The 23,001-nt window shown below is 38.0% G+C and overlaps 2 protein-coding genes across 3 annotated transcripts; one reads left to right on the top strand and one right to left on the bottom strand.

The window, feature by feature from the left end:
- The first annotated feature begins 13,432 nt into the window (after window positions 1-13,432).
- LOC123896891 lies at window positions 13,433-16,139 on the top strand. Its single transcript, XM_045947308.1, has 2 exons — window positions 13,433-14,447; window positions 15,206-16,139. The coding sequence occupies exons 1-2, from the start codon at window positions 13,718-13,720 to the stop codon at window positions 15,838-15,840; spliced, it is 1,365 nt and encodes a 454-aa protein (XP_045803264.1). The 5' UTR covers window positions 13,433-13,717; the 3' UTR covers window positions 15,841-16,139.
- Window positions 16,140-18,987: 2,848 nt separating this feature from the next.
- On the bottom strand, window positions 18,988-22,942 carry LOC123896890 (pentatricopeptide repeat-containing protein At4g08210). 2 transcript variants are annotated; one of them, XM_045947305.1, is made up of 3 exons: window positions 20,012-22,942; window positions 19,674-19,818; window positions 18,988-19,549 (listed from the first exon to the last, which is right to left on the bottom strand). In XM_045947305.1, exon 1 carries the CDS (start codon window positions 22,799-22,801, stop codon window positions 20,732-20,734), a length of 2,070 nt encoding a protein of 689 aa, XP_045803261.1. In that variant the 5' UTR covers window positions 22,802-22,942; the 3' UTR covers window positions 18,988-19,549; window positions 19,674-19,818; window positions 20,012-20,731. The 2 variants fall into 2 exon arrangements, with proteins under 2 accessions (XP_045803261.1, XP_045803262.1); XM_045947306.1 differs by lacking the exons at window positions 18,988-19,549; window positions 19,674-19,818 and having other exon boundaries at window positions 20,163-20,333; window positions 20,599-22,942.
- Between the last annotated feature and the right edge of the window lie 59 nt (window positions 22,943-23,001).

The following is a 23,001-nucleotide window of genomic DNA, read 5'->3' as shown; positions in this document are numbered from 1 at the left end:
GCTGCAGAAAAATGTGTAAAAGACCTCCTAGAGGCAAATTTTATTTCGGAGGCCAGGTATACAACCTGGCTGTCCAACGTTGTACTCGTCAAAAAATCTAATGGAAAGTGGAGGATGTGTTGCGACTATACCGATCTTAACAGGGCTTGCCCTAAAGACTCTTATCCCTTACCTTGCATTGATAGACTTGTTGATAATTCTTCTGGCTTTAAATTATTGTCTTTTATGGATGCTTATTCAGGTTATAACCAAATTCCGATGGCAGTAGCAGATAGAGAAAAAACAGCTTTCATGACCGAGTCGGGCAACTATTACTACAACGTAATGCCCTTCGGTCTCAAAAATGCAGGAGCTACATACCAGCGAATGATGAACAAAGTCTTCCGAGGACAAATAGGAGACATGCTCGAGGTATACATGGACGACATGATCGTAAAATCCCCCGAGGAACTCGACCATGTCGTGCACCTTCGAAAGGTGTTCGAGCAGGCCAGGAAATACAACATGAGATTCAACCCAGAGAAGTGCACCTTCGGGGTCCGAGCAGGTAAATTCCTGGCATTTTACCTAACCGAGCGAGGAATTGAAGCCAACCCTGACAAGTGCAGAGCTTTTGCCGAGCTCCCCACTCCGAGTGATAAGAAGTCCATACAAACTCTTAATGGAATGCTAACATCGCTTTCCAGATTTGTATCCAAATCAGCACAACATGCACTCCCCTTTTTCAAACTACTAAAGAAAGAAGCAGTCTTCGAATGGACAGATGAATGCGAGCAAGCTCTCCAACATCTGAAAAAGACCTTATCAGAGCCACCTGTCCTCTCACGACCAAGTGACGAGGAGGTATTATACCTGTACCTTTCCGTCGCCTCAGAGGCTGTAAGTGCAGCTCTTATTCGTGAGACAAACGAAGGGCAGAAACCAGTATACTTTACGAGTAAAGCCTTGCAGGGTCCTGAACTAAGGTACCAACAAATTGAAAAAATAGCCCTTGCACTAGTTTATGCTGCGAGGAGACTAAGACATTATTTCTTGGCCCATACAATTGTGGTCCGAACAGACCAACCAATCAAGTCTTTGCTTGGTCGACCAGATATGGCGGGCAGGATGCTCAAATGGTCCCTCGAACTCTCAGAATTCGACATTCGTTACGAGAGCAGAAAAGCTCTAAAAGCCCAAGTCCTAGCTGACTTCGTCGCAGAGATGACGAGCTCCTCCCCTACAGTGGACGGAGCAGATAAGTGGACAATCTTTGTGGACGGAGCATCAAGCGCTACAGGAGCAGGTGCAGGCATCATTCTTGAAAATGAGAATGGCTTACTAATCGAGGTCTCCCTAGCACTATCCTTCCCAACTTCAAACAACCAAGCAGAGTATGAAGCATTCCTCGCTGGACTACGTTTGGCCGAGGACTTGCAAGCCAAGGAGATAAAAATCTACACAGATTCGCAACTGGTCGCCTCACAGGTGCTAGGAGAGTATCAGACCAAGAATGATAACCTCTCTGAATACCTAGTGCTAGTAAAGGAAAAGATCACCAAGTTCAACTCTGTTGAAATATTACATGTTCCCCGCGAGCATAACAAAAGGGCAGATATCCTGTCCAAGCTGGCAAGCACAAAAAGGAAGGGCGGAAACAAATCTGTCATCCAAGAGATACTCCCTCGTCCAAGCATAGAAAAACCAAGCAAGGTTGTGGACATAAACGTCATTGGCGACAAAGACTGCTGGATGACTCCAGTATACAACTTCCTCGAGCACGGAACTCTCCCTGACGACCAGAAACAAGCAACTGTAGTCAGACGAAGAGCCTGCTCCTATGTCATCCTTGATGGAAAATTATACAGGAGAGGATTTTCCATTCCTCTCCTAAAATGTGTGGACGAGGACACAGCAGATTACATCCTGCGCGAAGTCCATGAGGGCATTAACGCCCAACACCTGGGAGGAAGGTCACTTGCCAGGAAAGCTCTACGAGCAGGGTACTATTGGCCTACTATGCAACAGGACGCCAAAGACCACGTAAAAAAATGTGACAAATGCCAAAGGCATGGGGATATGCACTTAGCTCCCCCTCGAGAACTAAAATCTTTGTCTTCCCCCTGGCCCTTCGCCTGGTGGGGCATGGACTTACTTGGTCCTTTTACCAAAGGACTTTATCAAAATCGTTACTTAATAGTAGCAGTGGACTACTTCACAAAGTGGGTGGAAGCCGAACCCCTCTCCGACATAACGTCGCTCAGAATCCTGCGCTTCTTCAAAAGAAATGTGCTAGCTAGATTCGGAATACCACAGGTGGTAGTCACAGACAACGGAACACAGTTTACAGACAAAGAATTTCAAGCATTCCTTGTTGCCCTGGGCACCAAGCAGCACTTCACATCGGTCGAGCACCCCCAAACCAACGGGCAAGCTGAAGCAGCCAACAGAGTAATCCTGAGAGGGTTACGAAGAAGACTCGACCAAAACAAAAAGAAATGGGTCGAAGAGCTTGACAATGTACTCTGGGCCTATCGAACAACCCCACACTCCACAACCGGAGAGACCCCCTTCCGAATGGTATATGGAACGGAGGCAGTTATCCCCGTAGAGATTGGGGAACCATCTCGTCGGACTGAGCAGCCTCTTGACGAGGAGCAAAATGACGAAGCACTTCGAGAGGAGCTTGACCTCGTCGAAGAAATTCGAACAGGAGCTTCTTTAAAGGAGGCCACCCTGAAGCAGAAAATAGCTGCCCGTCATGACACCAAAGTCATCAAAAGAGAGTTCGAGGTGGGCAGCCTCGTCCTAAGACGCAATGCAGACTCCCAGGACGGCAAACTTGCACCCAATTGGGAAGGACCATACCGCGTCATTGACAAAACAGAAAATGGTGCATACTATCTCGAGGACCTTCGAGGAAAGAAACTTCCTCGACCTTGGAATGCCCAGAAATTGAAACAATATTATAGCTAAGTTATTGCCACACTAAAAGGCTGCTCGCACTTCAGAACACAACGAATCGAGCACCTTAAACAACGGAGGGCACCATGGCACACGTGCTCATCTAAAACCATAGCAGGGGAACTAATTCACCATAAGGGAAATGGAACTCCTGCTAGACGAGGATAACTCTCGAAACGAGCCCATCGTCCCCGTGCCACGACCTAGCACCCAGCTCGCGATGGGAGGTTCAGGTTGCGAAGAAGGGTACACTAGCGTGCTTGTATTCGCGTAACTTAGAAACAACTCTAAGTGCTTATACAGTTCCCTAAACTGTTTAAGTCAAAACAGAGGAGACTACCCTCATTAAAACATGCTCAGTATCAAGCAGGGGAAACCTCCCCGGCAAAAATAACAACGAGCGCAGCATTCATACATGCAAAAATATGATAAGTATACAAAACAGGCATAAAAATAAACAGGCAAAACTTAGCACACCAACTTGCTCGAATAAGCATACCAGCATGCCCAAACGAGCACCTCAATAATAGGGAGGTAAGCTCCCCGGCACGAAGTTTAAACAACAAATTTCGTTAAGTTAAAAATGGGGACAAGCTCCCCGGCTCAGATTTTGAGCAAGAAATTAGCATAAAATTTGGCTAAACTAAAAGTAGGGACCAGACCTCCCCGGTTGAAATTTTAAACAACAAATTTCATCAAAAATTTTCTAAGTCATTAGACGGGGAGGCTCCCCAGTTGAAATTTTAAACAAAATTTCATCAAAAAAAATTTCTAAGTTATTAGACGGGGAGGCTCCCCGGTTGAAATTTTAAACAACAAATTTTCAACAAAATTCTCCAAGTAGTAGACGGGGAGGCTCCCCAGTTGAAATTTTAGACAACAAAATTTGGTAAAATTTTCTAAGTTAAAAAAAGGAGGAAACATACACGCGAGCAGAAAATGTAAACATACATGCGAGCAGGTATAGACGAGCAGTTATAAACAAGCACAGATAAATAAAACGGGCACCTGCCCGGAATTGTCATAAAAATCAAACGGGGACAAAAGCCCACTTGTTCCAAAATTACAAACCATGGCTCATAGGCCCCAAAAATTCAAAGAGACAAAATAAATTACAATAGAAAGGAAATTACAATAGAAAGGAAATTACAATAGAAAGGCCGGGGACACCTACTCCTCGCACCTATCTTCCTGCTCGTGCCCGTCACCATGCTCGTCTTCATGACCCTCCTCGAACGCCACCTCAACATCTTCCTCCTCTTCATCAGAGTCGGCCAGGCCAGCCGGGATAACAATCTGGCCATCCTTAACCTGCCCGTTCACATGCATTCCCCGGGTCACCAGCTCCACGTCAGGATTAAGACACTTAATTTGCTGCACGGCATTCTCAAAGGCGTACTCAGTGCCCTCTACAAAATCATGGGACAGTTGAGCAATCACCTTGACCAAGTCTGCTCGGGTGGTCAACCCCTCAGCAGCCTTGTGCTCATTCTCACCCGGAGCCATGGCAGCATTAAGCCTTTCAATCTCCACCCGAGCAGCTTCCAACTCCTCTCCCCTTTTACGGTGCTCATCCAGCTGGTCACCCCAGTGTTGTTGCTTCTCCTTGAGGTCATCCACAACAATTTTGAGCTGGTTGATCCGACCTTTGGCCCGCTCGTGCCTGGCCTGGGCGGTGTTCAGCTGCTCGACTAAGGATTCTCGCTCGTCACCAAGGACAAGGGAGCTCGAAACCATCCGCACCATAGCAGCCATATCACGAGCATGCTGCTGCTTACGGACCTCAGGCTCTTGGTTGAGAATGGCAGCCCTTTCAGATTCAAAGACCTCCGGAGGATACTTCTCAAAAAATTTGTCCACGGTAAAGCACCGAGGAACTGGAAACTTGCTGCATGCACCCATGCCCGCCTCCTCAACCGGGGAATCTTCTTCTCTTATCCTCTTTGCTGGAGGAGGCCGGGAAGCTGAGGAGGGGGTGCCCGCCGAGGTCCCAATGACCTGCACGGAGGGGGTCCCCGGTCTCACTTCCTGGGAAGCTCTGGCAACAACCTTCTTTTTTCCTCGGCCAGACCTGCTCGCCTTCTCATCCTGCTTGGCCTTCAGCATGCGCTCGGCAATAGTTTCCATTTCGTCTGCAAACAAATGACGAGCAAGTTAGTAAAAGACGAGGAATACACACAACAATAACATAAATTTTTCTAAGTTAAAAAGAAAGGAAGCAATACCCAAGCACAGTTTGACCTCCCCGACATTTCTGCACTTGAGGAGGGTCCTAGTATTAATAAGACGAGGAGAGGCCTTAGGCACCCCGTGTTCATCTCTTATGGTAACTCCCTTACGAGTCGTCCAGACCCCGGGAGTAAAACCGGCCACAAAGGTCTTCAGACTTTCGAAGGCAGCCATGTCCTCGGGAGACAAGTCTGCGTCCCCGGTTGTATATTCCTTAGGCTCCTTCAGGAAATGGGTGTACGACCAGCTTAACGGGAACTTAGGGACTGCCCGAACTATAACTTGCCCGCTGGCATCCTTACGGGCAACACCTTGCTCGTCCCTATCTTCCTCCAGCTCCATTAAACTCTCCCGGGCAGATGAAGACTCTGGCCGGACAACATAATACCTCTCTTTGAAATCCTTAACGGAATCCACAAACATTTTGAATAATTTAACATCCTCGTGATGCTTTAATGAAACCCAATTCTGACGAGGTGCTCGCCCAACCTCCCTCGTCGGTTTACGCTGAATCTTGAAGATTCTAAAGAAAAGGGGAAGAGTGGGAAGAACGCCTTTATACGTACAGAGGTGCTCGAACCCCATAATAAAAGACCACGAGTTTGGATGCAGCTGCGACGGAGCCACCTGCAAGGCTTTAAGCACGCTGGCCGCAAAAGGGCTGAACGGCAGCCTGAGCCCCATCTCCTTAAATACAAATTCGTACATAGCGAAATCATGCCCGTCAAAAGACGAGCACACCCGTTCACCCTCCCCGGGTATACGGGTCGACCAATTTTGAAGCCCGTCTGCTCTCTGCTGCTCGACGGTCATATATAATCTTGGATCCTGGGAAGTAAGCGACGAGGCTATTCCCCGGGGTTCTGGAGCAACCCAATCCAGCGCAGGATCGGTTATGCAGTCGACCAATGTATACTTCTCCGCACCCTGCGTTTCCACAACCTCCTCGGTTTCTGACATTTTACAACCTGAAATGCAGCAAAAACAAAGTGAATTCGATGATCAAATTCACCCTTTCACCGCAATTCAAGTGAAAGGGCGCAGGATAGGACGAGGACGCTGTCCCCGACCAAAGCCCTTTTCAAATGGCAATTAAAATCAAACCGAGGAGGGTAGCCCAGGTGAAAGACGGGGAGATAAGCCTCCCAGTTTGAATTTCAAACAACGAATTTCATGAAAAAATTCCTAAGTTAAAAAGGGAGAACATGCTCCCCAGCAATACAAACTATCTAAAGTTTCAAACGGGGAGATAGGCTCCCCGTCACCTAAACAAACTATCTAAAAGTTTCAAACGGGGAGATAGGCTCCCCGGCTCTTAAATAAACTATCTAAAGTTTGAAACGGGGAGATAGGTTCCCCGTCACTAGTTATCTAACCTAGAGTTTCAAAGGGGAGGAAATCTCCCCGGTACCAAGTTCATATGGTGCCCGGCATATTCATCCTAATGTTCATAAATTCATACATTCTTCATGAAAAAACGCCCAAAACTGGGCAGAAATGACAAAAAATGGATCTAGAGAACAAAATTTGAAAGAATTACCTTGAATATGAAGAAAATCTGAAGAACGATTTGACTAGTAAGTTGAAACTTCAGAGAGAGTATCCAGAACTTCAATTGAGGAGAGAGAGTGAAAAGTAAAAATGAAATTCACTCTCCCCTCTATTTATAGATCAAGCCAGGAAAGTGAAGAGACGCTTTGATCCAATGGTCCTTACACTCCTTCGTAAAAATCAAAGCAGTAAATACACCCTTTCACATTCCCAACGAGTAAAGCTCCCTGAATTTCACTCGAGCAAGCCCCCAAGCAAAAGGGCTATATTTACCTCCTCGTTGCTAACTTCTTAGGTGCAGCAACGAGCAACAATTGATATTATCTCCTCATCATAGTCGCGAGCAGGCATACTCCTCATTGTTATCTCTTCGCCATGGCAACGAGCAATTATTCCATTTTGTGTAGTATCTCCTCGCAGGAGATACGAGCAATTATTCCATCTTGTGCAGTATCTCCTCGCAGGAAATACGAGCAACTATTCCATCTTGTGCAGTATCTCCTCGCAGGAGATACGAGCAACACATTGGAGCAAAACATTGCAAAGTGCTTGCTACGAACAAGGCTTTGACGAGCACCTTCCTCGTCCACATTTGTTCAAGAGAGGTTGCAAGGAGATTTCCTTCTGCACTTGGGCACACATCTAAAGTCATCACTCCTATGCCTAGGAGCAACGACTTGGGGGGCTCCTGTTCTGGACTAGACTAATGCTAGTCCACCTAGACCCTCACAAAGTCCACATGGCTTGCCCAACCACCTCCATGTCAGCATGACACAACCTCTCAACCAAGATAGGGTAAAATTACTACTCTACCCACTATCTAAGGGTAATATCTTGGCAGTCCCTCTTAATGGGCCTTGGCTAATCCAGCCCACTAAGAGGACCTTTGGCCCAGAGCTGGGGGCTATAAATACTCTCCCTCATGGGAGAGCAAGGTAGACACTATTCATTATTGCAATTACTCTCTCTCTCTAACTTCTCTCTAAGTACCTCTTTGCCCTCTATATTCCTTGTCTGACTTTGGCATCGGAGCACCTGCAGGTACAACCCCCCCCTCCGTGGACCATCTGCTCGGACCTGCTGCCTACCACCTGCTCAACGGACTTCCAGCTGGCCTTCTACCTGTTCTGATCAACAGTTAAGATCAAATACAGATGATTTTAGAGAATTTCCGGAAGGAGGGTTATGTACATTGTACAACTCTTTTCAATGACCAAAATACAAGACATGAATAAAAATTGAACCTTTAAAAGACAAGATATCATTGATTTTACCTATCTACGCTTTATCCATTTTTTTTTCTTCCATGTAACAGGAATCCATATTACTACTTCATCCGTTTTAAAATGATAGAAAAAAAGTTTTCAAGCATATTATCATAAATAATCTTTTTTTTAATAAGTAAAAATGAAATATATTAACACCAACAAAGTAATCTCGTTTAGCACAAGGCATACCAAAATAGACTACTAATCTTAACTTTACTCTAGGTAGATATAATGAACATCAACACTATGAATTATAGTCTATAAATTTTAACTCATTTCAAATATACTTTAAAGATGTATTCATAAAACTAATGTCTCTTAAAAGTTTTAGGTTAAGATACATTATCAACTCAATTATGTAGTTGCTCAAAATTCAATGTGATAATCCTCGAAACTCCTCGTAACCCAACAAATACTAGTACTAATTAACTTGTGTTGAACTTTATTATCAGTATTCGTTTCTGCAGTTAACATTTGCAAACACAGTTTAACGTGACCATACTCATATCACAAACTTAGTTTGTTTTTTTAAGCAAAATTGTACTTGTACAAGAGTACAACAGGTACACAAAATCCATTACAACAACAGTGATAAACATCCCAATAGATTAGGGAACCAATTAATCGAAAAATTGTGTAGTACAATTACTTCCTTTCTTAAGCATTAACCAACGTCAAGATACTTTAATTTGAGCTAATAAATTTATCACACTCAGCCACATTTCCATAAAAAATTATTATCCTATTGTGAAGCAACTATATATGTACCCTTTAACAACGGATTTGAATTGTCTACATTCAAAAAATTCTTACAGTTTACATTGCTCATACTAAATCGGACGATACACATTATATATTTGTCAAATTGATCTTGACGCTTTAAAGTTTATCAACGGTAAAGATTGCAATTGCAATCAAAAGTGGCATCAGACAATTTTTTTCGATAACAAAGACACCATATATACGATATGATGGACCATTTTTACTTAGTGAGTAATAATCACACCTAAAAGTCTTTACATTAAAAAAATTGAGTGTTCTTAATTGGATTAACCTTTACACATCTTCCAATGGCATGCAATGTGATCGAGATCTCACAAAAACTTTACCGCAACGGATATATTTTATGCCAATGCTTTTACGATACAAATATTCAAGACAAGGCATTTTTGTTACAAAAGCATAGTAGCATAGCATGGCTTAACGAGTTTAAAACAAAATTTTTCAAAACTTTGGGGGAATCTTTGTTTTTACGTTAATTGGAGTAAATTAAAAGTGCACGGATTTATTTCAATGCGGGTGTCGCATGATTTTGAGGAAAATGGAATCAAGAAATCAGCTTTTTTCCCGGAAGAACGAGGCACCATTATGGGGTAATTATTATGGATTACCTTGCAAATGGTGCAATATGCGTTTTGCCCCAAAAAGTCTACATTGAACTTAGAATAACGACAACCCTAATTAATGTATACAACTCTATCTCCCCATAAGTGTATGCTGGGTTAGGGTCAAGGATATCAAATTAATCACTTCCTCCCACCTATAGTACATTAAGATTCTTTTACTGACCATTTCTACAAAATATGTCTTGTACCATGCACATTTTTATTCTTTCGATCACTATTTCATATTCCTCCATACCATAATATATGTCACTTTGACACTTTTACACATATTAAGAAATGTAATTAATGTTGTATGACAAAAAGAAATTATGAGTTAATTTACAAAATTGTCCTTCATTAATTGTATGAGAAAGATAAATTAAAGAATTGAAAGAATATAGAGTAATATATAATTAAGGGTATAATAGAAAAAATAGCATTCAATGCTTTATTGGTATTGTAAAACGACATATATTGTGGTACAAAAAATTTTCTCAAAGGGACATATATTGTGATACGGAGGGAGTACTATAAGTAAATTTGATTACTATCTTTTTACATAGACAAAGTGATGTCCTATTTGGTTCATAATATGGATCACATACATTACTTTTTTTCAATAGTATATCAAAAAAATTAAATTTACTTATAATAATAACCGGATGAAGTATTTTTTATCATTGAAATAATAAATTTTTATTATTATAGGAGTATTTGATGAAATTAAAGTTATTGATTTAATGATTAAAATTAAACTTTTTTGCATGGTGGAAGATCACTCTCTTCGATTTTATATAATTTAATTTTTATATATCTTAATAAGATACACCAAGTTTTTATCTTAGTATTAAGAAAATTACCCGTCATATAGTGAATATAGTTCAATTGACAAGAACATTGCAAATTATTGCAGGGACGGGGGTTCGAACTCTGCTACTTCCACTTATTGATTACCTTTAAAAGATGAAATTTTTAGCCAGTAAACTACTATTTGACAAGAAAAAAAAAATAAAATTTAAGGCTATAGTTTATAGAGAAAAGTTAATTGATATACTTTAGTAAGATTTTTTATTCTCCGTATATAATTATGAGGCGTATTAAAAGCAACTAATCCGTATGGACTAAATCAATTACGTATTAGTAATAGACCAATTTTAGGATGTGTCTGGTAAGAACACATGATAGTGTCCTAAGAGTAACATATGTGCCCTAAAAATACATGAGAGTGTCTTAAAAATACATACTAATAAACAACTTAGTATACTGTAATATTTTTTTTTAAAGTTTACACAGAAGTTAACAAGACACTTAGTAATATGGGGCGCCAGCCTTATGCATGGCCTATTGATTTAGTCAATGTTTTTTGTCTCGTAAAGATTTATGGGAAGCCATTTAGACCCACTTCCTAGGGAATACATAAAGATATAGAAAATGAATTTGTCTTTAGTCTAACAAATAAGTATGGGTTTTGAATATAGTATATAGTATTTGGAAAATGAAATACATATAAATTGTTGTAGCACTTAAAGTTAAAGTGTTTGTTAGATTGCTCATTACTCCTTCTGTAACACGAAAATTTCATCTTAAAAACGTGAAATTTGTTTATAATATGTCACGAAAGGAGTAATGTTTTACTTGATATATATTTCACAAAATTAATCATTAAATTGAGAGGTTTAAATAAATCTAAATTATAATGTAATTTTTCTAATAAAAAGTAGAAGTTCTTTTTCTTCTTTTATATGTTTATGAAATATAGACATAGGATGGAGACGTCTAGAGGTGTCAACTTAGTTGGTATGTCTCGTGTCTTCTTGATGTACTTGATGTATATATACTCTTAACTTATCTAAAAAATAATAAGTGATACGATGGTGATTGATGTTTACCGTACTATTGGATCAAAACCTAACATATTAACCACTTGTTTCCAGAAAGGTTGGTATCTCTTGCTAAGACACTGTTTCAAATGAGACCAATGGCCACACAATTCTTGCACAAAGACAGGCAACTCTATTTTCATTTAGTCAAGCGCTCTAGCTTTTTTTTTTTTTTGTAGAAAACAACTTGGATACTGAAGTCGGAAACGACAACACTAACTAACTGACATGAAGGATAAAGTGGTATCGGATGAGATGACACAGATAATTTAAATGACAGATTTAAGAGAGAGAAATATGAGAGATAAGAAACAAAAATAAAATGCACGAGTTAGTGCCACGTCGTTCGAAAATCATATGATATTATCGCAATGCTCATTCTCACACAATAATTTGTTTCCATTGGCAGCACTTATCTTTTATATTATAAGCTTGTATACACGAGCAAACTCTAAACCCTAATTTGTTTTCCCTGTTTTCCCTCCATTTTATCTTGCAATTTTTATTAAAAAATAATACAATTTTGTCTTGACTATGATTCGAACTCACAACCCTTCGATGCAAGACAATATTTCCAACCACTATGGCAAGTATATCAATGGTGATTAAAATTATGTGCAATAATTGATAAGCACCATCAATTTTAAAAGTATATCATATCAAAATTATTGTTGACTATATTATTCATCACGAAATATTTGTATGTCTTTCCTGATCAATGATTTTTTTTCTACCGGATCATAAATTTAGAGAATAATTATTATGTGAAATTTGGAAAGTTATTATCACGTGTAATAAATTTAGAGAATAATTATTATGTGAAATTTGGAAAGTTATTATCACGTGTAATTTGGAAAGTTATTATCACGTGTAATTTGGAAAGTTATTATCAAACTCAATTCTGCTAAATCAATATTTTTTTTTTGCAATACAACCAAACACAACTATAGTTATGTCATTAATCACATTCATTATTTTGATTTTAACATTGCATATTTAATATTAACCGATGATCAATTGATACAATATGCACTAGCAGACCAATTGTGATTTAAATTATGTCCACAAAGTGTTAAGCTCCATCAACTTTCATAGGAAAGATTTCATACGATAATTAAGCACCATCAATTTTCATTGCACAATTTAAACAATTAAAAACCGGTAATCTCTTATATTATAAGCTTGCTAACATAAGCTAACCCTAAACTAAATTTTTTCCCCTCTCATTTTCTCTTTCTTTTTATTGCAGCTTTATATTAAAAAAATACAGATTTGTCATCGAACCTGCATCCCTTACTTACAATAAAACCTTTCAACCGCTAAAACATGTGCTTCAATTATGAAAGAATTTAGGAATCCTAATATGTTAACCCTGTCTTCAATAAATTTGAACGGCGGAATTAATCACAATTTTTATTTATTTATGGATGTCTACTTAAGTTTATGTTATTGATTATGTCTTTAGTTTTTTTTTAACCTTTAATTATCATCAATTTTTTAACCTTTAGTTATCAGCAATTTTTTTTTAATAAGTAAACAAAACGATGGAGTTCCAAAATTATTTAAAAAATATATAAAATATAAAATAAACACATAAACAAATATAGAATAATTAGTCCATGAAATTCCTTATACTACTCTTATTGAAAATGCTCTTAGAATTTTTGTATTTTATTTTTTATTGTTACATATTACACCTAATTAGACCCATGCACCGCATGGGTCAAAGTTCTAGTTAGTTTCCATTGTTAGACACCTAAACCAGCAAACAAAGTACTTTCCAAACACACATGTTAGAGTGTCCGATACCTTAGGGTTTTTGCTTCATCCTCTTTGCACTCAAGCTAAAATCATAAGCAACATTTAGAACCTGAAACTCAATTTGACAAAGCCTATACCACTCCCTCCAAAACAAAAAAAGTCAAATTAGCAAACAAAAAAAAATGCATCAAAAGATTAAACTTTCACTAACCATCAATTTCAAGTATACTTTTACACATCGTGTGAGAATTAGGAAACTCATGGGGGCTAATAGAGTTTGTCAGTACTCAGTATAATATTCACAAAAAATGTATATTTTTTATTATAATAATACAGATTACAGAAGGGGACACAACATAAAAAGACGAGGGGGACCTTAGGTCATGTCTCTTTACTTTTCTCACTAAAATTACAAAAAGAAAAAAACAATACAAACTCTTCAATCTAGAGAAATATTAACGGTGATACTACTCATAAAGTCTTATATCTTCCCTAGAGAAAAAAAAGTTTCTCAAAGCTTAAAATATTACTTGTAGTATTAATAATCAAAGAGCTAGGAAGTAACAACCATAAAGACTCTCCACTCACATTCCCAACTCCCAAAAAATGCAAAACTAGAATCACCCTGCACATGCTCTCCATGTCATAGAAACACCATTTGCAAGGGTGAATCAAGTTCCATAATTTTTTCTTCTTCACAATGAGCAAATCCAAAACTCAAAGAATGCCTACAATCACTAATCATATAATAACCCAAAAAGAAAACCAAAGGCCACAGAAAACTGAGAAACAACCCTCTTGGTCAGTGGTAAGAGGCTTTTTAGCTTGTAGGAATGTTGAAATCCAACAACAACAGCAGAGGGAAGCAAAGCAACAACCACAACCTCAACCTGTACCAGAAGCAAAACAACCAAAGAAAAAACAGCAACAGAGGAAGCTGAAAGAAGAAAGAGTCTCAGAAGATAACAACAAAAAAAGCAAGAAGATGAAATGTTCAGGTTCTCTCTGCAACAACACTGGAATGATGGCAAAGCCAGAAACAACAATAACAACAGCCGCAGCAGCAGCAACAAGAACAACTACTGATATTCACAAGAAAAAGGTGTCACTTGGTGGATGTAAAAACAACTTGGCTTCTAGTTCTAGTAGATCCCTGAAAGCTCCTCTGAATGAACTCAATGGAAGAACCGTGTCAGCCTTGTCTTCTTCTTCGCTTTCAGCAGCATCTTCTAACTCTTCCGGTGCTGGTTCTTTTAAGGGAATGCCATTTAGGAGACTCTCCGGTTGTTACGAGTGTCGAATGGTGGTTGACCCTGTTCTTGGTTTCACCAGAGACTCTTCTCTAAGAAGCTCCATTTGTTCTTGTCCTGATTGTGGTGAGATCATGAAATCTGAAAATCTTGAACATCACCAAGCTGTCAAACATGCAGGTATCTATTTGTTGTTATTATTGTGTCATTTTAAAAGCTATAGTTTCAATAATTTTAATTTGGCCGTCAAATAACCGATTATCCCAAAAGCTTAAGCTGTTAGGATAGAGCCACATCAATGGTTTTATATTATTTCTCACACGCCCCCTCACGCAAGAGGCCACTTGGGCTTGAAGCGTGGATAATGCATATGCCCACCTACCATATGCTTAAATTCCACTTTTTTAATTAGAAAGTGAGGGGAATGGGGATTGAACTCTAGACCACTTAATCATATATGCTCTGATACCATGTCAAATAACCGATTATCCCAAAAGCTTAAGCTGTTAGGATAGAGCCACATCAATGGTTTTATATTATTTCTCACATTGGCTTAGCCAAGGTATCTGACCCAGAGTTGAGACTAATTCCTCGAGATATCGAGATTCATTATCTCTCTAAAAGGTAACTAATTTCTTAAGATAGTGATATCTTGATATCAATAATATCTTAAAAGATTAGTTACGTCCTAACTCTCAGTTGGAGAGATAATAAACCTCTGAAGACAGTGAGATTTATTATCTACTCGACTGAGAGTCTAGACTCAGTCACGACATGGTAAATTTCTTGAGATATTGATATGGTTCTCTCTCAACAGATGTTCTTCTGTACATCCTTAGACAGATTATCTGTCACTTGTATTATATTATGTTGGTCTATAGTTTCAATAATATGAATGCAAGATAATTGAATGATTATTTTTTCCTTGTGCATTTTAGTTTCTGAGCTGGGTCCAGAAGATACAAGCAAGAACATAGTTGAGATAATATTCCATTCAAGCTGGCTAAAGAAGCAATCTCCGGTCTGCAAAATCGATCGGATCCTTAAAGTTCACAACACCCAGAAAACCATCACCAAATTTGAAGAGTACAGAGACTCCATCAAAGCAAAAGCGACAAATCTATCGAAAAAACACCCCCGCTGCATAGCAGATGGAAACGAGCTACTAAGGTTTCATTGCACCACTTTTGTTTGTTCGTTAGGACTAAACGGTTCCTCAAACCTCTGCAACTCAACCTCACAATGCAATGTGTGCAGCATAATAAAGCATGGGTTCAAATTAAGTGGCGGAGATGGGATATTAACGACTGCAACGAGCGGGAAAGCACATGACAAAGCTAGTAGTGTTTTGGAGGTTTCGGGTTGTGAGAGTGATGAGAGGAGGGCAATGTTGGTTTGTAGGGTGATAGCAGGAAGAGTGAAGAAGAACATGGAAGGTGGTAGTAGTGGTGTGGAAGAGTGTGATTCGGTTAGTGCTGGTGATGCTGGGGCTTATTCTAATTTGGATGAGTTATATGTGTACAATCCAAGAGCTATTTTGCCTTGCTTTGTTGTAATCTATAGAGGCTTTTGATGATGCATGTAGGCTTTTTGTTGGATTTAGGGAAGAACTTTCTTTGCAATGTCACTTCTTTGGTGTTTTTTATTTTCTTTCTTAATTTGTAGTGTCGTCTGGCAAAAACTTAGATGGTTGGCGTTTTTAGGGGGAAGTAGTACTACATTTTCGTATGCATTGCTGGGTATTCCTCTCCATTCAATGGAAAGACTTAATCTAGGATTGTATATTATGGATATATAGATGATAAATGGTGTAGTACATTGAACTATTTGATCTAATATCAAACATAATGGAAACCTTTGGTAAGAGTAGCATATAAACGACAAACTGCCTAATAGCGGTTGAATTTATAACAGATAAGTCAACGAACTCAATTTGAAGTGTTTCAATAAAACTAACAGTTCAACTAACTAATAAATATAAAATGACACAGCGGATGTATTATGTGCATGGAGGCTATAGCTACCTCATGGTATCGCATGTGATCTAGATTTGTGTGGTGTATTTCCATCAAATCCGGAACAAGTCATACCTCTAGTTGACTCTTGTTTTGTACTCATTGTATATCTGTAAGACTGTAACCCAAAGTTGAGAGCAACTAAGCATGAGTTTAACAAGAAAATTGTGGTGAATAATATCAAAACACGAGTTTTCACACATATAATACTAAAGTAGTAGTAGTACTAACAAAAGAAAACAAAGCATTAATAACTGTTTTCTTTTACACACAAACAAATGTTTTGGCATCAATAAGAAGCCACTTTAGTATAATGTTACCAAAATTTATTTAGCTCTTCATCAATCATCATAGATAACTAAATAAGGCGCCAAAAAGTTATTTTGGCGTGGGAATTACGCGGCAAATTTTTGGAAAGCGTGAAGGAATCACATGTTAACATGCCATGGTTGTGAAGATGGAAACAAAAAGAAAAGCTACTATAGTAGGAAGTCAGAATAAAGAATGAGTCGTAGTGCAAGGTAGTGTGGGTGCAATGATTAAAACGGATATAGTATGGACGAACCAAGCATGAGAAATGGAGTGAAAATTCTATGGAATGGAAGAAAGAAAGTGTCACTACTCACTAGCACTACTAGCACGAATGAGATGGTGACATTGCAGAACAATGACTACTTGGCTTTATGATGCAGGCATGCAGCTAATAGTGATGATAATGTAAATGTGGGGTTCACTGTTAATCTTCCTGGTAGTGGGACCTATCAATGTCCTAATATTTGCCTAGCCTTCATGATATGGTTTGGATTTTTGGGCACGAAGTTTATTCTTAGGACCACTTACTTTACCTAATCCTTGGGTAGAATTATGATGTGTCACCACAATGTACATCAAAACTAGTACATTTTAGAGCTTTAGTAAAATCACAATATCAGGTATTTTTTGTAAAAGATGAGTATTAGAAACATTTTTTAACATACACATTCCAACACATTCTTTTTTGTTGGTTGAAATTTCCATCAAATTTATATGGGACGCACATATTTTGTTGAAACTCATGAATTTCAACCAATAAAATAATAGTGTTAAGATATACTACCGTCAACCGTGTTAGAGAATATGTTTTTCGCATTATTCTTTCGTAAAATTGAATGAGATTCCAAATATACACTAGGTGTGTGTTTGGTTTCCTATATTATGACAGTAAGTGACTCACTTAGCTTGTTCTTCCTAATTTAGGTGCCCCCAACCATACTTTAAAATAATAAGGTAGTCATTTAACTTGTTGCCTACAGCATAGCTTGGAAAGACCAATACACTGATACAGTTAGTTAGTTCCATTCAAGGCCAAGCCTAATACATAACGTCAAAATCCCTGCAAAAGTGATCCCTTTTTTAACTTTTAGTACAAATGTAGTGGTTGTCAAGTACAGAAACACAATGATGATAGCATAACAAAAGATCTGTGGTTTTGAAAAATTGTTGCATACTAAAGGAGGAGCGGTGTTTTATCACTGCTTTCATCTGAGGTGTAATCAAATTTCCTTTCTTATAAAAAAAATAAAATAATAATAATAATAATATAAATTAAAAGTGGTAGACATAGCTGGAGGAATTTGTGACCCACCATGATTATGTGCTGCCTAGTGGAGGCTCAACCTGTTATTAACCTTTAGAATGGAACCAGAAAAAACAAGAACAAAAGGTGATAATGTTAGTCGATGGTAGGTTATTACAGATTAACTAAACCTAACAAACTAAGGCTATGTTTGGATTGATGGAATGTGGTGGGATGGAATGGAATGAAGTGGTATATAATATGATTCCATTGTTTGGGTTTATAAAAAATGAATGGAATGGAATGGAACACAATGGAATCAATTCCATCCAATACCACTCAATCCTTCAATTTTTCATTCCCCCCAATTTGGGGTGTATCCAATGGAATGGAACTTCATAATTTAAATATTACCATTTTACCCAATTTGCACCAGCTTGGCATCTTCCCCGTCAGTTTTTTTCTTGGCATCCTCCCCGTCAATTTTTTTTCTTTCGTTGATCCAGAGTTGATTCTGATATTTTCTTCAAATTCAATATAATACTCAGTATTGTTGTTGCTATATGACTATAGTTTTATAAGATTATCTTTCTTTTTGTTATTTAACTATAGTTTTATAAGACTAACTTTCTGTTTGTTATTATTTAATTATATATGCTTCTATTTAATCTGTGCAATATTGTTGTACTTGTTAGAACTTATTCTAATTGATACCATATCATCGTTTTTATATATTTTCATATTATGTATATGAATGTTTGTTTTTTGCTATATTTATTTTGCAAGAAGTCCTCGTATATTATCATATATATATATATATATATATATATATATATATATATATATGAGATAAAAGTAGCAATGGAGTAATATATTTATATAATAATAGTGTTTTTTTATTTATTTAAATAAAATAATGTTTGTTAAATAAGGGTAAAAATGGAATAAAAATGTTATAATTTATTCCATTCCGTTCACTTCCCAAACGATGGAGTGGTAAGTTTGTTTCATTCCATCGTTGAATATCCAAACAATGGAATGGACTTTGTGTTCCATTCCGTCCCGCTCCATTCCATTCCATTATGTTCCATTCCGCTCCATTCCATTATATACCATCAATCCAAACATAGCCTAACAGAATGGGTAACAGGTTTTTTTTTTTGCAAAGGCAGAACGGGTAACAGATTAACCAACTAAAGCAAAAGGTTAAGGGTAGCTAACAAAAATTGAGATAAAATGGGACAAGGATTCCCTGCGGTTGTTGCATGTGCAGAGGCCAATAAAATGAGGAAAAGAGAAAGAGACAGAAGAGAACCAAGAGAGAGATAGAGAGTGAGTAGTAGAGAGAGCTGCAGAGGATCTGTCCAAAACGAGTACATCCCAGTTATCCGATTACAGTCTTCCGATCTACTACAAACTTTTTTTGAAATTTTCCACTTGTGAGTAAACATGTATACAAATGCTCTCTTATTTTCATATGAATAAAACAAATAAGGAGTGACAAAGATAGTAGATGAGTCCTTTAATCATATTTCGAAACACTTTTATAAATATATTTGTTAAGAGAATTCATCAACAAAAGGTGAGAATGCGAGACAATCAATACAATAAGCTGCTCACCACATGCTCATCAGAATGAAACTTTTCAAAGAAACACTGAGAATGTCAAGCTGCTCAACCAAGCTAAAAGATGAGCTGAGACCTGATGATTTCTGCAAACAGCAATGAGTACAATATCAAAATATCAGAAAGAGTACGTTTGTTTAGTTGCAATACTAGTGAGCAAAAAGAAAATACAAGTTCTAACGTGCTTTTGCAATTAAGTGGTAAAGGTACCTCTGATTTTGACCAAATTCGAGTTCACGTGCGATTGGAATTGCATCGACTGCCAAAATTCTTGCATCCCGGTGTCTTTTTTGCATGGTTCCTTCGAAGCTACAAATTGTGGCTTCAGACTTGACGTGCGCTTAACAATTTGTGGCTGCAAAAAAGAGGTTCTTAGTCTTAACCACTTTCAATAAAAGCGTATCACAAAAAGATGTTAATCGAACAAGTATGTGGTATATGGGTAATCGTGATGTGGTTGGTATGAAACTGAAACTGTTCAAATTAAAACGAGAAGTGGTTAAAATCATAAGTGGTATAAATAGTATTGAAAGTACACTTGAATTTACCTCTTTAACTTTTGTAGGATGATGCAAAAATTTGATATGTGAAATTGAAACCTCATGGCAATAGCATGTATGTATCACATGCTTTTCGGATTGAACTGCTGCATTGAGATTGAACAAGCTCATCAGGCAAGTTTTAGGCCCTTTCATGTGCATCATGAAACAAATTGTAATTCATGTGGACTAGCATTATCCGCAAGACCAGCAACCATGCTGTTCCGAGATACAAAATCTGGTTCCAGTATTTGATAAATCAGTTTCAGCACACTACCATTCAAGCCTTGTTTAGCATGTCCCAGAATGAAGGTATTCCATGAAGTAGAACCTGATACAGACGAGACCATTCTCATATCAGAACCTTTACACAGTATCATAGAAAACTGAAAACTCATTTGATGTATATGTCTACTAGAAAAGTACTCATCAGAAGTCAGAACAGCTTCAATCAACGTATATGTGAAACCTCATGGCAATAGCAGTCATTCATTGCACATTAATCTTAATCGTATGTTCTTCAGTGTAGTATCTTCCATCTAAAAGTTGTTTAAATTCGATACTTCTGTGCTTTAAACTTGTAATTGAACTTTTACCGTAAATACTTCTGCCCTTCAGAACTCAGGGTTCAATCATTATCATATGCCATTCCTTATAAGCTAGAATAATCAGCGACCCATCTGGAAATATCTTATGTATAAGGATTAATTATGCCCCAAACCAGCATTCTCAACTTGAGATCTCAATCCAGCTTTTTCCAGCTTCTTTTTTGCCTACTTTTTTGACAGCTTCTCTGACTTTGCTTAAACTGTCCCACATTCCAAGAGCTGCATAAACATTTGACAGCATTGTGTATACAGAAACATCTTCTGGCGAGGCAGCAAGGAGATGCTCAGCAACAATATTTGCCAGATGTCGGTTCTTGTAAGTTCCACAGGCACCAAGCAATGAAGACCATATAGTTCTGTCCGGCTTAAATGGCATTTCACTAATCAATTTTCCTGCTTCTTCAAAACGCCCTGCTTGACCAAGTATATCAACCATACAATTGTAGTGTTCTGGGCATGGTATCAATCCATGTTTTGTTTCAATAGAATTAAACACAGCCCATGCCTCTTCAACTAGGCCAGCATGCCTACAAGCAGTAAGAACACCTAGAATGGTGATTTTGTTTGGCTTTGTATCAGATTCTATCATCTTATGCAGAAGACTAATGGCCTCATCTGCTCTTCCATTGTGTGCACATCCCACAATAATACTTGTCCAACTCATGGTATCAATTTCTGAAAGACAACCAAACAAAGCTAAGGCATCGTCGATGTCACCACACTTTGCATACATATCAATTAGAGCAGTTGTAATTACTCTCTCTGCTTCATACCCCTTCTTAAGACACAAAGCATGAACTTGCTTGCCACGTTGATGAGATGCCAAACTTGAACAAGCTTTTAGAACAATTGAAATAACAAAATGGTCAATCTGAAGACCCAAATGAATCATATCCATGAAAAGAGAAAAGGCTAACTTATCTGAACCGAATCTAGCACAACCAGCAATCAAACTAGACCAAGCCACAACATCTTTATCTGGTAACCTCTCAAACAATCTTAATGCATTGTTAATATTGCCCTGTTTTGCATATAAATCAATAAGAATGCTCCCAATAACACAATCTAACTCATAGCCACTAGTGATAACCAAACCGTGCACTTGAGATGCCAAACACGAGTTTTGGAAGTAGATGCAGATCTTTAAAACAGTACTAAAGGTATAAAAATCAAAATGTACACCAGCATGATGCATATGAGCAATCAAACTGAGAGCCTCAACATAATCTCCACTAGCAAGATACCCAGAAAGCATAGAATTCCAAAGCGCCAAGCTTTCAGAAACAGGAGAGTTCCTGAAGAATTGATCAAAAATCTTAATTGCTTCACCCAATAGCTTGCAATTCGAATACATATCAATCAATGCTGATATACAATAACAGCTAGACTCAAAACCCGACTTAATAATATAACAATGAATCTCTCTCCCTAACATTAACTCATCACCAAGACCGCAAGCTTTGAGGGCATTCGGGAATGTGAATTCATCCAACTTAAGACCCTTCACATGCATCATAGAAACAAATTGCAACGCATGGGCACTAGCATGATCTACAAGGCCAGCAATGATGCTATTCCAAGATATAATATCCGGTTCTGCCATTTTATCAAACAGTTTCATCGCATCACCAATCAAGCCTTGTTTAGCATGACCCAAAATGAGGGTGTTCCATGAAGTAGCATTTTTAAACGGGATTTCGTAGAAAAGTCGTTGAGCATCCATCAAGCTCCCACATTTGACGTACATATCCAAAAGGGCATTCATCAAAACAATATCAACATCTAACTTAGATTGACATATATGGTCATGAACCAACTTGCCCAATTCAACATTTCCCGCGAGACCACACGCTTTGAGAACCGCAGAATACAAAAACTGATTAGGTTGTTCAGTTTTGGATTCCAGCATCTCGTTGTAGAGCTTAAGAGCTTCATGGGGCATGCCGGAATTGGTGAATGCAGAGACCATTGTTGTCCAAGAAACTATGTTCCTATGAGGCATTTCGTCGAATAGGTTACGTGCATCATTGAAACTGTAACACTTTGCATAAACAGAGATCATGTTGTTTAAGAGAAAAACTTGATTAAAATGACCGGATTTAATTATGTAAGAATGGAGTGATTTGGCATTTTTAATTGATCGAAAGCGAATGCAACAACGCAAAGCTAATTGGATTTGGTTAAAATCCATTGTTGATTCATTATGAGTTGGATTAGCAAACTATGAGAGCAATGCTAAGACTGAGGAAGAAAAAGAAGATTAATCAGAACAAGTTCAACCAAATTAATATTGTTGACGGTAAAATTTACCACTTACCAGAAATAATTTTAGTTAACAAGTTTACCGTGACATAAGTAAATTTGGGATTTGGATTTAGTGCTGTTGAAAAA

Source organism: Trifolium pratense, linkage group LG7 (genome assembly GCF_020283565.1).
Source record: "Trifolium pratense cultivar HEN17-A07 linkage group LG7, ARS_RC_1.1, whole genome shotgun sequence".
NCBI classification, from domain to species: Eukaryota; Viridiplantae; Streptophyta; class Magnoliopsida; order Fabales; family Fabaceae; genus Trifolium; species Trifolium pratense.
This window is presented reverse-complemented; position numbering and strand designations above follow the sequence as displayed.

Bases quoted from the DNA above. Each gene is read 5' to 3' on its own strand.
- LOC123896891 (XM_045947308.1), top strand. From the start codon at position 13,718: ATGAGCAAATCCAAAACTCAAAGAATGCCTACAATCACTAATCATATA. The intron at 14,448-15,205 runs GTATCTATTTGT...TGTGCATTTTAG, and splicing joins CCAAGCTGTCAAACATGCAG to TTTCTGAGCTGGGTCCAGAA.
- LOC123896890 (XM_045947305.1), bottom strand. From the start codon at position 22,801: ATGGATTTTAACCAAATCCAATTAGCTTTGCGTTGTTGCATTCGCTTT.